At 40.5% G+C, this 12,876-nt stretch overlaps 1 protein-coding gene across 1 annotated transcript in view; it reads right to left on the bottom strand.

The window, feature by feature from the left end:
• spock1 (SPARC (osteonectin), cwcv and kazal like domains proteoglycan 1) overlaps window positions 1-12,876 on the bottom strand; it is a gene marked incomplete at its 5' end in the record, with an annotated part of 96,790 nt that overhangs the window by 23,693 nt on the left and 60,221 nt on the right. The window contains 2 exons of the mRNA XM_083980257.1: window positions 595-709; window positions 11,570-11,647. Of these exons, the coding sequence (XP_083836383.1) occupies window positions 595-709; window positions 11,570-11,647 (193 nt within the window). The remainder of the gene's footprint in view (window positions 1-594; window positions 710-11,569; window positions 11,648-12,876) is intronic.

The following is a 12,876-nucleotide window of genomic DNA, read 5'->3' as shown; positions in this document are numbered from 1 at the left end:
ACAAGTCACTGAATCTGTGTTATGCTAATTGTTGCAAATGCTTTCACCCATGTAGATAAAACAATATCATGGTCCAAAGCTTAAGTGAGTGATGCTGTTGGGCAAATGCAGATTTCAGGTGAATCATTTGACATATTAAGCTGCAAATACGGCTTGTAATTAATGCAATACAAAAGCATTAAAACAAACTATCTAAGGAGCTAATGACTTGAGGAAATCAATTAAACCTAAGACGGAGACAAAACACATTCGGATGTCTTTTGGGTGAAATGCTTCTTGAACTGAAAAATTGAAAAGTCTTAAAATTGGCAACATGACAAGGTTGAAAACACAAACAAATTGTGTGCCGACAGAATCCAAAGAGCAAACAGATAGTTTCATAAAAATTAATTGGTGTTGAGAATATGCGTGTGTATATCTGTCATCGGTGCAAATTCTTACATAGTGCTAACACTCAGAGCATAAGAATACTACTTTACTTCATGCTTGCTGCCGCGCAAAATTTATTGAATTTGCCCCGAGGTTGTTTAACATAGTGAAGTTCAACTTGTTCACTTTTTTTCTGGAGATATCACTGATAACACCTGTTCTTACCTGTGAGGTGCTGGCTTGTGATTGGTGCAGATGGCTGTCTGGTAGTCATGGCTGACACACACCTTGTGAGGTGGACAACGCACCTTCAGACATGGATCCTTGGTGGCATCTGGGCCTACAGGGAGAGAGAAGGGTCAAACTTCAGGTATGAATTCTGAGTGGACATGCAGAGAGTGAGAGGAACCTGGTGGTTGATGCAGCTGTTCTTTTGTTTTGTTTTTTCCACCTGGGAGATTTTTACACTAAGTGAAGCAGAGAGAAAAAATAATGAGTTGGAGCGAAATACAGTGAGGAAGAACAGTAAAAGGTGCGAAGTAAACGTTGAGTTTTCATGGTGTGACCCACGCTTAATGAGGATTATTCTCTCTGAGCGACGACCCCATCTTCTGCCAAATCAATCTCCACAGTGACATTATCCCCGTGGCAGCCAGGCACAGCTGGCTGGTGTCCAAGGTGACAAAAGATCAAAGCAGCTCATTGACGCTGCGCATTGTGTCGTTTCACACTAGGCTAACAGCGCAAACCCACTTTCATTTGACAGATAGAAGAAAAGAGAAAAACACAGGGTGGAGGAGGTGAAAAAAAGACACAGTGGCAGTAAAAGAGAGGGAGAGGGAGATGAGAAGTTTAAGTACAAATGAACATGCCACATCAGACAACAGACTATGGACTGGAGCTCACGGTGACCCTGTCAATCACAACAGCTGTGCTAGATATGGATTAAAGAAAGATAAAAAGCATTTATAATGAACAGAACCAAAGGAAAAGGACAACGCTAATAAAATGAGATCAAAGCCAAAGTGGGTTTTAAAACACGGACAGAGACCACAAACCATCGGCACCGTAAATGGACTAAAAATGGTTTCAAATCCCAAGTTAATTAAGACTGACTTCAGAGTGTATAGATCAAAGCCCTGTGTTATGTACCAGTTATTAGCATGTGGCTGCTAACATCATAGAGCGAGAGTGGCCTTGTCTCCATTAAGACCCTAATGGGTTATGTTTGAGCCACAGCTGGTGTCTGCTGCGAACATCAACTAGTTTTCTGACCTGATCGCACTCTGCGCTGCTATTTACATGCTGGTTTATCAGCGTTAAATCAGCCAGAGACTCAGACACCACAGCAGTATTTCTTCTCTCCGCTCATGGTAACACTGTAATCTCTACAACCAAATGCAAGAATGAATGAATAACTACACATACATACACACCACCTGTTTACATTCGTAACTCTGCCAAAGGATGTTGGGAGAGCTGTCTTTATCTGCAAGGTGTGAGATGGTGAAGCTCAGATAGTCTCAAGGGAGGAAATTCATAGTACACTGCGCACATCCGTCAAAAAATGAGCAACAACCAAACTTCCTTTGAAACACAGACACATAAACACATTCATGAGCCAGCATGCCCTCTCATAGAGAGAGCCACTGTTCAACAAACGTGTTTCCATCGCCTGCTTGTTTGGACCTGCCCTCACCTCCATCTATGAGCGCTGGAGGAAACCCGTCTTATTTCACTTTGCTTTTAAATGACTTTATCACTGTGAGGAAGTGAGAGATGAAGGGAAGACAGGAGAGAGAAGGACAGAGAGAGAGGAAGAGAGAGGAAGGACTGGGGGATAAAAAAAATAATAATGGGAATGTATCTGGTTAACAGAGGATTGGAGGACAATTTCAGATCAGTGCGTGACCTCCCCTCTCGGACAAATTGGAAATCACACACATACAAATGAGTGAGTCAATGTATCCCCACACACATTATGCAAAGCGTTGAGTGTTGAGCATTACACAGATAAAATTTTCTCATCAACAGTAAAACAGTTAATTTGCAGAGACAATGATGCTGTGAATGTGAAATCATCTTCAGATGATGCGATTTAAATATTTATGGTCTAAACTAAAGAAAGGAGAGGAGAGGGAGGGAAGAGGGAGGTGAAAGGAAAGGAAAGGAAAGGAAAGGAAAGGAAAGGAAAGGAAAGGAAAGGAAAGGAAAGGAAAGGAAAGGAAAGGAAATATGACGGGGCAGGGGGGTGCTGGGTAAAAGAGAGTTTTATCCATCTATTTAAAGCTTGAGTGAGCAGCATTGGCGGTTAAACCAGCCAATCAATTGTAATGCAGGAGCACTGCAGCACTCTCGCCACCACTCTTTCACTTTCCTCAATACGTGTCTCTCATCTCCTTTTATTCCTCTTCTCTTCTCTCTAATCTTAAGTATGACTTTATTCTCATCCTTGTGTGTGTGAATAAGTTAATTTTCATGAGCGCTTGACGTGCCTTATTGCATATCCATTCATTCCAAAGTGCCAAGTAAAACTCCCTTTCACATCCTAAACCACATTTTTACCTTGAAAATGTTATTGATTTATGTAAATGAACAAGGTCGCCTGCTGCTGATAAGACGTTGCCATGAACAAGTGTAAGGTATTTGTGCCTGTGTGTGCGTGAAGTAAATATTAGGATCAGATGCTGCTGAACTGTGAGAAACAATTGTGCAATTGTTGTTGTTGTTTTTTTTTAATGTTAGGCTGCAGTTGGTTGGTGAGACAGAGCAGCAGTTGTACACACAGACACCACTAATTTGTCTGGCTATTGTCCTATGCCATATGTAAGGTTGACTGATGACCCCTGGGTGCTGGGTTACCATTCTGCAGGGGTGAGACAGATGGAGGATTTGGCAGAGCTGTGGCTGAGGCCAGCGAGGACACAACACAATGGCAGATGATTAACAAATAAACACAAATATCCTCAGTTTGAATTAAAGTTAGGCACATTTACACTTGGTGCTGACTGACTGTTGTCAAAGTTTTCTTATACTGAATAACAAGTACACTTTATAACATTTAAAAATTGACGGTGATGACACTGCATTTGCTCTATAATTTATTTCAGAATCAATAATGACAATGATTATTCTTTTTGGAGACTTAATCCCCTCCCTATAACATACATTGACAACACATCAAACTTTACTGCATGTTTTACATCTGTGTCAGACTGAAAAATCAATGTTGAGGTGATGACACTTGGCATTGCAGAAAAAGTGACATGAAACTAGTGTCTAATCCAACCCCACAGACAAAAATAAAAACATGGTCACAACTCTGTCCCTTCTTTGCTTTCCTTTGAAGAGTGGTAGTAGTGCTGACATTTGCTGTAGCATTTTAAAATTCAGAAAACGGCGGCCCTAAATTTCAAAATCTGAATTTAATGTTGCCTTTGGTAAAGCTCTAATTGGCCACAGTTTGATTTAGAGCCACTTTTGTTTTGTTTTTTTAATGATGACCAATGGTTTCATCATGTTTCTCTCACGACTGTACAGTATTGAGAGTGTAACATGTAGAGGTTGGGATGTTGAAGGCAGCTGTGGCAGCAAACGGTGCTGGCATGTCTATGACTGTGCATGAATATGACTGGACGTTACTGGTCAGCTGACAGCAAAGCAGCTGGTGAAGCAGCTGAATGAAGCAGTTGATGCTAATCAGCAAGTGTGAAGTCCGTACTTGAGCCAATTAGATTCTCCATTTGTGAATGCGCAGTTTAAATGAACTGTTATTAAAAGCAAGTGATCCAATATGTTTGTGTACGTAAAGTATAATCTATAATGTATATAGAATGTCGTACAGTATACATTTTGTAATTGACACTATAGGAAAAGGGCTGAGCTCGACGTTTAGGCCTACAATCCGGCTTTAGGAATGTGTTGACACCATGGGCACCTCATGGCTGTTGTATATTTCACTGCTGTGCTGCTGCAAGCTTTGAAAGCTGCGCTGTTGCTGCAGACCCAGAATCATCCCAGCTACCATCTGGTCAGATCTGCTTTTTCATACAGTACTTGGGGGGTGGGTGGTGGCGATATAGTCCTTGGTTGGTAGCTCATGCTCAGAGTAGTGAAAATACATAAAAGAAATTATATTCTCTGCTGAAATCAAAAGTTGTGCTGCTTCTTAAAGAAAAAAAAACAGAGTAACAAAAAAGCTTAATTTGATTGAACACGAAGATGAAAATCATCTTCATTAAACCCATATGAAAATGATGCCTATTATTTCTCTGGCTATGTTTTCCATATGAGAACATGTAAAGGAACATGTGAATGCCATGTGAGGTTTTGCAGATTCCTTTGAAAGCATTTGTCTTTTGATCTTTTCAAGTTTTCACAAGAGTCTTGTCATAGTCCCGCTCATGTCCTACTGTAGCAATCATTGCTGTGGTTTTCCCGTGTGTGGAGGTGTGGCAGTGCTGTGCTATATCTACAGGACCATCATTCTGCCCTCACTCTACATTCCTGCCATCAGTGCAGTTACTGTGCTCTCCTGTCCACAGTGGGTGTTCATCTATTAGAAAGGTTCATGGACTGACTTCCGTCACCTCCCTTTCTCCCTCCCTCTCACAACATTGCAGCTCAGAACCCTCAGGGAGCCACTGGGCAAATACAGCCAGCTAGAGGAGAGCATGAAACTTTAAATTAAAAAATTAAATTAAATTTAAATTAGAAAATTAACCAAAGATTCTTTTAGGGCCTCTGTATATATAGAAAACATTTAATGAAAAAGAACAAGCTATTTCATTAGACAGTTTTTCATTTCCAATGCAAAGCCTTATTTGTGTGCACTCATTTGGCAGTTTATTTGGTACACTTGTCGCTACTCTAATCCATTCTTATCATAAATCCTGCTTCATGAAATGTTCAGTACAAACTTTGAAGGATGACAGTTGAGTTGCCATTGAACTGCACTGTATTAGGTAGATTTATGTTATAGCTGACTCTCAATAGAGTTGAAAACAATAGAAATTATGGTGGCCTTGAGAGTTTACTGCACAGCAGCTTAACCCTTTATAGACTCATTCAAATACTTCAGTCATTCATCAGATTTCAACCTTAAATTGTTATACGTATTGTTGTGATATTTACCCCAAAATCGTATATTGCTGTAATGTTTGGGATATTGACATATATACTACGGCATATAATTTTAATACTGTATTTGAATATATTGAATGAAACTCTGAATATATTGAGTGAAACTCTGAATATATTAAGTGAACCTTTGAATATATTGAATGAAACTAAATATATGGAATGAGCTCTGAATATATTGAATGAAACTCTGAATATATTGAGTGAAACTCTGAATATATTGAATGAAACTCTGAATATATTGAGTGAAACTCTGAATATATTGAATGAAACTCTGAATATATTGAATGAAACTCTGAATATATTGAGTGAAACTCCGAATATATTGAGTGAAACTCTGAATATATTGAATGAACCTTGAATATATGGAATGAACTCTGAATATATTGAAATTCTCTCTGAATTACTGAATAGTTATAGGCAACATTAATTTATCTAAAAAATAAACACAACTGTTCATCACTCATATACACTATTTATACAGTAGCTTCAAAATGTCTAGAAATTGGTTAAAATTCTCTCTGACTCACTGTAAAGTTATTTAAAAAATCTTTGCCAACATTATACACACTTTCCTAATTTTTATTGCCTTATTTGTTAAGTAAATGTGCTTATACAATTTATGACCTGAATAGGGCATATGTCCAAAAATGGACACTTCCAGTGTTTACCATAAATGTATATAACATGTAATATGTGCGGAAGTGATCATAAACAGTCACTTGCCCTATAAAGGGTTGGGAGACATTATGCAAAGAAACACAGGTGAAACAAATTCAGAAAAATCTGGCAAGCTGGCAAAGGTGAAGCCTTTCCTCGCACAAAAGCACTTTGAGACAGTGATTCACGCCTTTACTGTATAACATCTCGGCTAGATTACTGTAATGCACTTTATTTTGGAGTCAGCCAGTCCTCCCTCGCACGTCTCCAGCTGGTGCAAAATGCAGCCGCTCGCCTTTTAACTGGAGCACGTAAGAGGGAGCATACAGTATAACTCCCATCCTGGCCCCCCTCCAATGGTTGCCTGTGCACTTTAAAGTCCATTTTAAGATTATTTTATTAGTTTTTAAGTCTTTAAATCGTTTCGCCTGGCTCAGTCTATTACCATGGACTTGCTCTCTGACACTAGGCTCACCGTTTTCCGGATCACTAATAAACTCACACCAATACAGCTAGAACTATGGACTTGAGTGAATTTTCTTCAATACTATTAAGTTGTATCAACAACAAATGAACCTTGGTCAGGTTTACCTGCTGTATCAGGCTGCAGTAGTTTTAGCAGGGTGTACCTAATAAACAGACAACTGGTTGTATTTACACCAAGCTGTAAAATACAGGGTATTCAATTGTGGAGTGAAAATCTATTTGTCTTCATTAAATATTGTGTTGTTTGTTGTGGCACTGTTTGTTGCACTGTTATTCATGAAGGCACGCAGCAAATCTGGCAATTTATTGTCTACAGTGTGCAAAAATAGTTCTTTAAAAAGCTCCTGGATGATTCAACCCTGAACATATCTTCCAGCTATTTAATTGCTGCAACATTTCCAAGTGGGTTCCTGGCAGAGAAGCACGTTATACTTGAAGCTGTAAAATTTTATTACAATTAAAGTTGACAGGAAATTACCCCATTCTTCCACTTTTTTTTGTCGCCTCAAGATTTTCTCTCTCTCTTTTCTCCCCCTTATGTTCCTTTAGAGACAAGAAAAGTGGTGATGGAGGAGAGGGGTAAGATACAATGCTTTTTCTTTGTCCTCTAATACTGGACGGTGTCCAGAGCAGAGTGGGGTGATGGGATAATAAGATAGTCATAGTCCAATAGAAGAGGCAACATCACCAACGAGCCCTCAGAGAGTGGCAGATTACCTTAAATTATTTGCTGCTGAGCTGGACGAGGTGTTTTTGTATCCTGTATGTGGGTGTGTGTGCTCCTTTATCGACACTGTGCTCCGTTGCTCTCCATTGTTTGCACTCCCCAGCTACTGTTTCTAATAGCAAATAAACAAGTTTGAAATTAAATAAACAAGGGCTTCAACAACCATTCCCGAAGGATATATTTCTGACTGTTATTAGAAAAATGAGCATCACTTTCAGGCCCTGATAAACTAATTAAAAAGGTGTTTCTCCTTCTTCACCCCAGGGGGAGGGGGATGCCATAGAAGAGAGCAAAAATGGAGAGAGGGAAACCAAAAAGACAAACAGATCAGGAGGAGATAAAACCTCCTTCTCTCAGCTTTGCCAGTGTTCCTCAGGGTCCAACTGTTTGCCCTGTGAGAGGCACTGGAGCGAGGGATGACGGAGAGAGAAACGAAGGAGGCATGGACGCGCACAGAGGCCTCTGGGAGAATGTGGTGATAGAACAGATTCACCATCCAGAAAATTAATTATTGAAAACATGGCCAAATCGTATTATTGTGGATGTAAGTGAGGAATGGAAAAGATAAACAGGCTGTTACAGTTTGAATGTCAGTGGAGGAACAGCGGTGACTCACGGAAGAGAAAAATGTCTGGGGAGAGAGGGAGGCTACTGACTATCACTTACAAACTGAATATTCATCCAGGCCACACAACCATTACAAACACATATAGACACATTCATGCACACACTTTGTCACAAAAAGCCCAGTAAGAAGATGTTTTGTGAGGCTGTAGCTGGCAGCAAGGCATTTTTAAAAGAACACTATGGAAGCAAATAATCAAAGTCTTTGAAGACAGCTTCAAAGCAAAGGAGCATGTGCTCACAAGGGGGCATTAAATTCAGGTGGAAGTTGCTAATTGTCACAGCCAAAGAAAGTTATACATATTTTTTGTGCTTTAAGTGTGTTTACTATTTCAAACATCATTAGGGGAAACTGAGAGAGTAGAAATAAATAAAATGCATGAAATTTCTTTGCTTGAAGGGGACATACACACCCTCAGAGAAACACAAACAATGGCTGATATAGATGCTTAAATCTTGAGCTGTCGACACTTTCATAAAACAAAAACATTCTCGTGTTTGTTATTTTTGCTTTGACGTTATAGCATGCTAACATTAATGACAGCTGAGGCTGATGGGAAAGTCATTTGTTTTGCTGATAGTGGTTCAAAAAGCAAAGTTGGACCAAGAAAAAGTCAGGATCAGAGTCATAAGGATTCATCCCCTGGGGACCATGAAACTAGTTTAGTTGCTGAGATATTTCAAGTTGGACTCTGTGGTGGGCGACAGAGACTTTACCATCCCCAGAGCCAGACTGCTAGAGTGGCTACAAAACAGACAGAACTGCAAGTACAGACCTTGAAGTCACTTCAGTCAGCTTCACTGTTCATGTTTCATGTTTCTCACAATTTACATGTTTTTGCAGAATGAAAATCTTTTGTATTAGAATCAAAGTCACAGTCTGATATAAGCTGTTTTATTTTTGGCTGGTTAACTGCGGCAGAGCCAGAAGTCAATGTTTGCCACTATGCAGGAAGAGAAGTCTTCACTTTAACTCACATTTTTTAAAACACTTGTGCAGTGTCAAGTGGTCTCTTTTCTTCTGCTTTAAGAAAGATTCCCCAGACTCTTACATGCAGTTTATGGCAGTTCGACCTTTAGTCAATTTCAGGAGCAGTCACAATGAAAGACCACACACTTGACTTATAGCCTGATTCTTCGTAGACGCACTGATCTGCTCCTCTTTTTCCTCTGCTCTCCCATGCGCACAACACACACACACACACACACACACACACACACACACACACACACACACACACACACACACACACACACACACACACACACACACACACACACACACACACATGGATGACAGATCTGGCCTCTTGCCTCACCTTCAGTGTCAATGATAATTAAATGTTTTTGCACTGTCCTAGACTGAGGCATTCATTAATCTGCAGCTGAAGGGTTTGTGTATGTGTGTGTGTGAGCATGAATGAGTGAGAGATACAGTAGCTCTCTGTCTCCTCTATCTCCATCTACTCTCCCCTTGTGCTGTTATCCACTCATGTTTACCATTTTATCAATGTTGCTCTAAAAATCACACAAAACAACATCGACTGATACCAAAGCCCTGTGTGTCCATTAGATCATCATGCAACACCAGACTCTGTTAAATATATCTATATTTAAAATCCTTTTTTAAATCTGGAAGACAAAGCTCATGTGCTGCACTGACACAATGCCTCAAGCCGGGTAACTGCACCACAGCAGACAAGGGAATATTAGTGAGCTTTGTCAGCACGTGCGAGGTCGACATCAGTGACTCACTTACACTCCTGCATGAGCTAGTGAGATTTCTCGATTTCATGAGTCACTGCCTGACATGTTCGCCCTGAACTGGAACAAATGCATTCCCAATGAACAGCATGTGTTTTACTTTAAATCACTGAATTGGAGCTTCCTATGAGAGACCAATTTCTCCCGATGTGCAATGCCACAGTGTTGTAACTGGTTTCGTCAGAATTCATCAGGATGAGATGACAAGCAAGAACTGTAAACAACTAAAAGTAATCAAATCTTCACTTGCAGAGCCCAACATCTGTTTAAACTGATGCAAACGCATGAAGATGTACTGAGAGAACAGCAGCATTCGTTCAGGCCTCAGGAGTAGAACAACGTGGCTGCAGCTCTATTTGTAGAATTATCTAGGATTTACGATGCTGTGGATTACCGTGTTACCGAGCATCGTATCTCACATTGAATTAGATGAAAACACATGTAATTGATTAAATAAGCGATAACATTATGCTGCTGCTGACGGCGTCAGTGTTATTTCAATTTGCATTTTGATTTACCAATTGGTTCCCCATTTAGTTTTCCATTTGCCCTCTCTGTTATCTTTTTAAGCAGAACTCCAGAGCCTTATTGTGGCAACACATATTTTACTTGTAGTGTAACAAGTTGTCTCATAAACTGGCCCCATGTGAATGCTCTTTATGATGTTATGTCATCAAGTTCAGGTTGGTGGACAGTGGATAACAGATTATCGATTCACCAACAGGATCAAGATGTTAGAAGATGAGTGAATGTATCTTGATCAAAGAGGTTTTCTTGTAAAGAAGCAAAAGTTTACCTTGCAATACTCCCTAAAATGCAATATGTATATCCTTGTGGTCTGATAAATGTGTTAAATATATCTCCATCCTCATAATAACCTTTTCAAAGTAGATTTTTACTTAATGTTTGAAACCCACATTGTTTACATCTGCATACTGTATATTATCTTGTGGTCTTCTTCTTCTCTGCCTTTGCTTCTACATTACTGCATTTCTTTGCACACAGCACATGCCTCTATGATTACTGGGCATACGTATCTTAAATGTACTGGCTGCTACCTTTGGTAATCTCAAACAAACAGCATTACAAAGGATTTCAGCCCAGTACACCCACATTAGCTTGTTGAGCTCTGCTAGGCTACAAGCACAAACAGCAGAGCTGACAGGTATGCCACGGTCCTCTGAGGAGGCAAATCTGTACTCCAGTACATTATGGCCCACTTGCTAAGTCCCATATCATAATGTTAGCCTGCACTAACACACCATAATGTTAGTAAGTGAAGCTAAACCTGGAAATAGCTCTGTGTCTCTGAAGGGGCTGGCTTTGATCATCCTGTGTGTGAATTAGCCATGCTCTATCTAGTTGAGACGATGAGCTGTGAGCTTGGTTATCTCTCTGCTCCACGCTGACATCTCTGCACACAACCTGAGTTGGGGTGGAGAACTAATTGTATTAACACTGCCGTATTATACCCACTGTTTTATAGGAAATGCAACTGAGGTGGCAGAGCAGGACGAGTTACGCTCAATGACAATTACTGGCAATGACTGGCAGTCTGTTGCAAACATCAACTGGCTATCAAGGCATTTATTGCTCATTAAACCTGATAATCTGGGATGATTAGTCTCACTAGGATATACAGATCTCACTATAAGAGCCTATAGGTATACACAGCCCAACACACATGCAGTACATAAGCTACTGTAGAACAGGATGGTCATGGGATCAACAACTTTTCTGCAGAAAGTTTTCCCTCCATTCAGTCCCCACTCTGATGATAATGATGGAGCCTGAACTCACCATCCTGTACTGTCCTCTTGGCTCCGGGGTGGGCTTTAGTCCCTGGGTCTCCATATCTATCAGGTTCAGCTTCTCGTTCTAAAAAGAAAAGCCAGAGAGCGAATAAAAAATGTAATTAATTGAAAAGTGCATACATAGGTAAACATTTTATGAGATACAGATAAATGTGCAGGAGGAGAGGATCAATAACAAGTCATGTATGTTGATGACTGAGCCAGTGAGGCAGGGGAAACAGCTAACCTGGCTCCATCCAAAGTGCAAATACATCTCCCAGCACTAATTAACATGTCACATCTCCATTGTTTAATCTGTATGCAAACACTAATGAAAATACTACATCACAACATCTCTGCTGGTTGCCTGGCACCACTGCGCTAACACAACAACCGTTAAAACCTCAAATTGTTGTTTTCTTGCTACAGTTTAAACAAAATAAGACAGAGTGTATTCATAACTAAGCTTTAGAGACGCCGGTTTGTTTATGAACTAAATCTGACAGGAATAATCATCGATCATTGCAGCACAGAGACACGTAAACACATCCAAGGGAAAGTAATGCACCTATCCATCTAGGTACAAAAACACTAATCCAGCCTCTCTCTTACACTAACACTGCAGCAGCTACAGCTTCCCGCATGGAAGCAGGCCAGACGTGGTAGCAGAGCCTCAGGGAGGGAGCCGAGCAGCCAGGCACTAAGGTACAGGGAGTTTGTCATATCTGTCTGTAGGCAGTGACATGAACACCCTGAGATGATTAACTCACAGAATCATCCATCTACTGTATTTACTGGTGAGTGAGGCCTTTGACTGAGGGCTGTCATGGACTGGATGACTTATATGAGAAAAGTTAGTCCAATCAATGTTTTCTTGACAATACATCCTCTTATTTATTATTCTTTCTGCATCTCTCCCCATTGCCAGACCCGTTCTCTGCTCATTATGGGATGCCTCGCTTATCTCAGACTCATCCTCTCTAAAGGCAGACGTTCTCGAGTGCTCTTCTTCGCAGGCCTTGTGCGCGCATATCTTCATATATCTCCCTCGAGACTTTTGCTGATGCCGCTGTCGTTTTCACATGCTGGCATCGCGCCTGGGGGCTGCTGCTGTGATCGCTAGCAACAGCTGTCTGCTCACATCCTCTCAAGTTTATTTATCCTAATTTACGATGATGATTGGAGGCTCTATTGGCTACGGGGCACAAAGGGCAAAAAAAAAGAAAAAAAGAAAGCACACCAACACACAGCCTTCCCTCCATGTGATTTAGTGTTGTGTGTATCTCCCCTTGAAAACAGCCTGTTCAGCAGAGC

The sequence above is a fragment of the Trachurus trachurus genome (genome assembly GCF_905171665.1).
Source record: "Trachurus trachurus genome assembly, chromosome: 10".
NCBI lineage: Eukaryota > Metazoa > Chordata > Actinopteri > Carangiformes > Carangidae > Trachurus > Trachurus trachurus.
The sequence above is the reverse complement of the archived record's forward strand: the minus strand, read 5'-3'. Positions and strand labels throughout refer to the sequence as shown.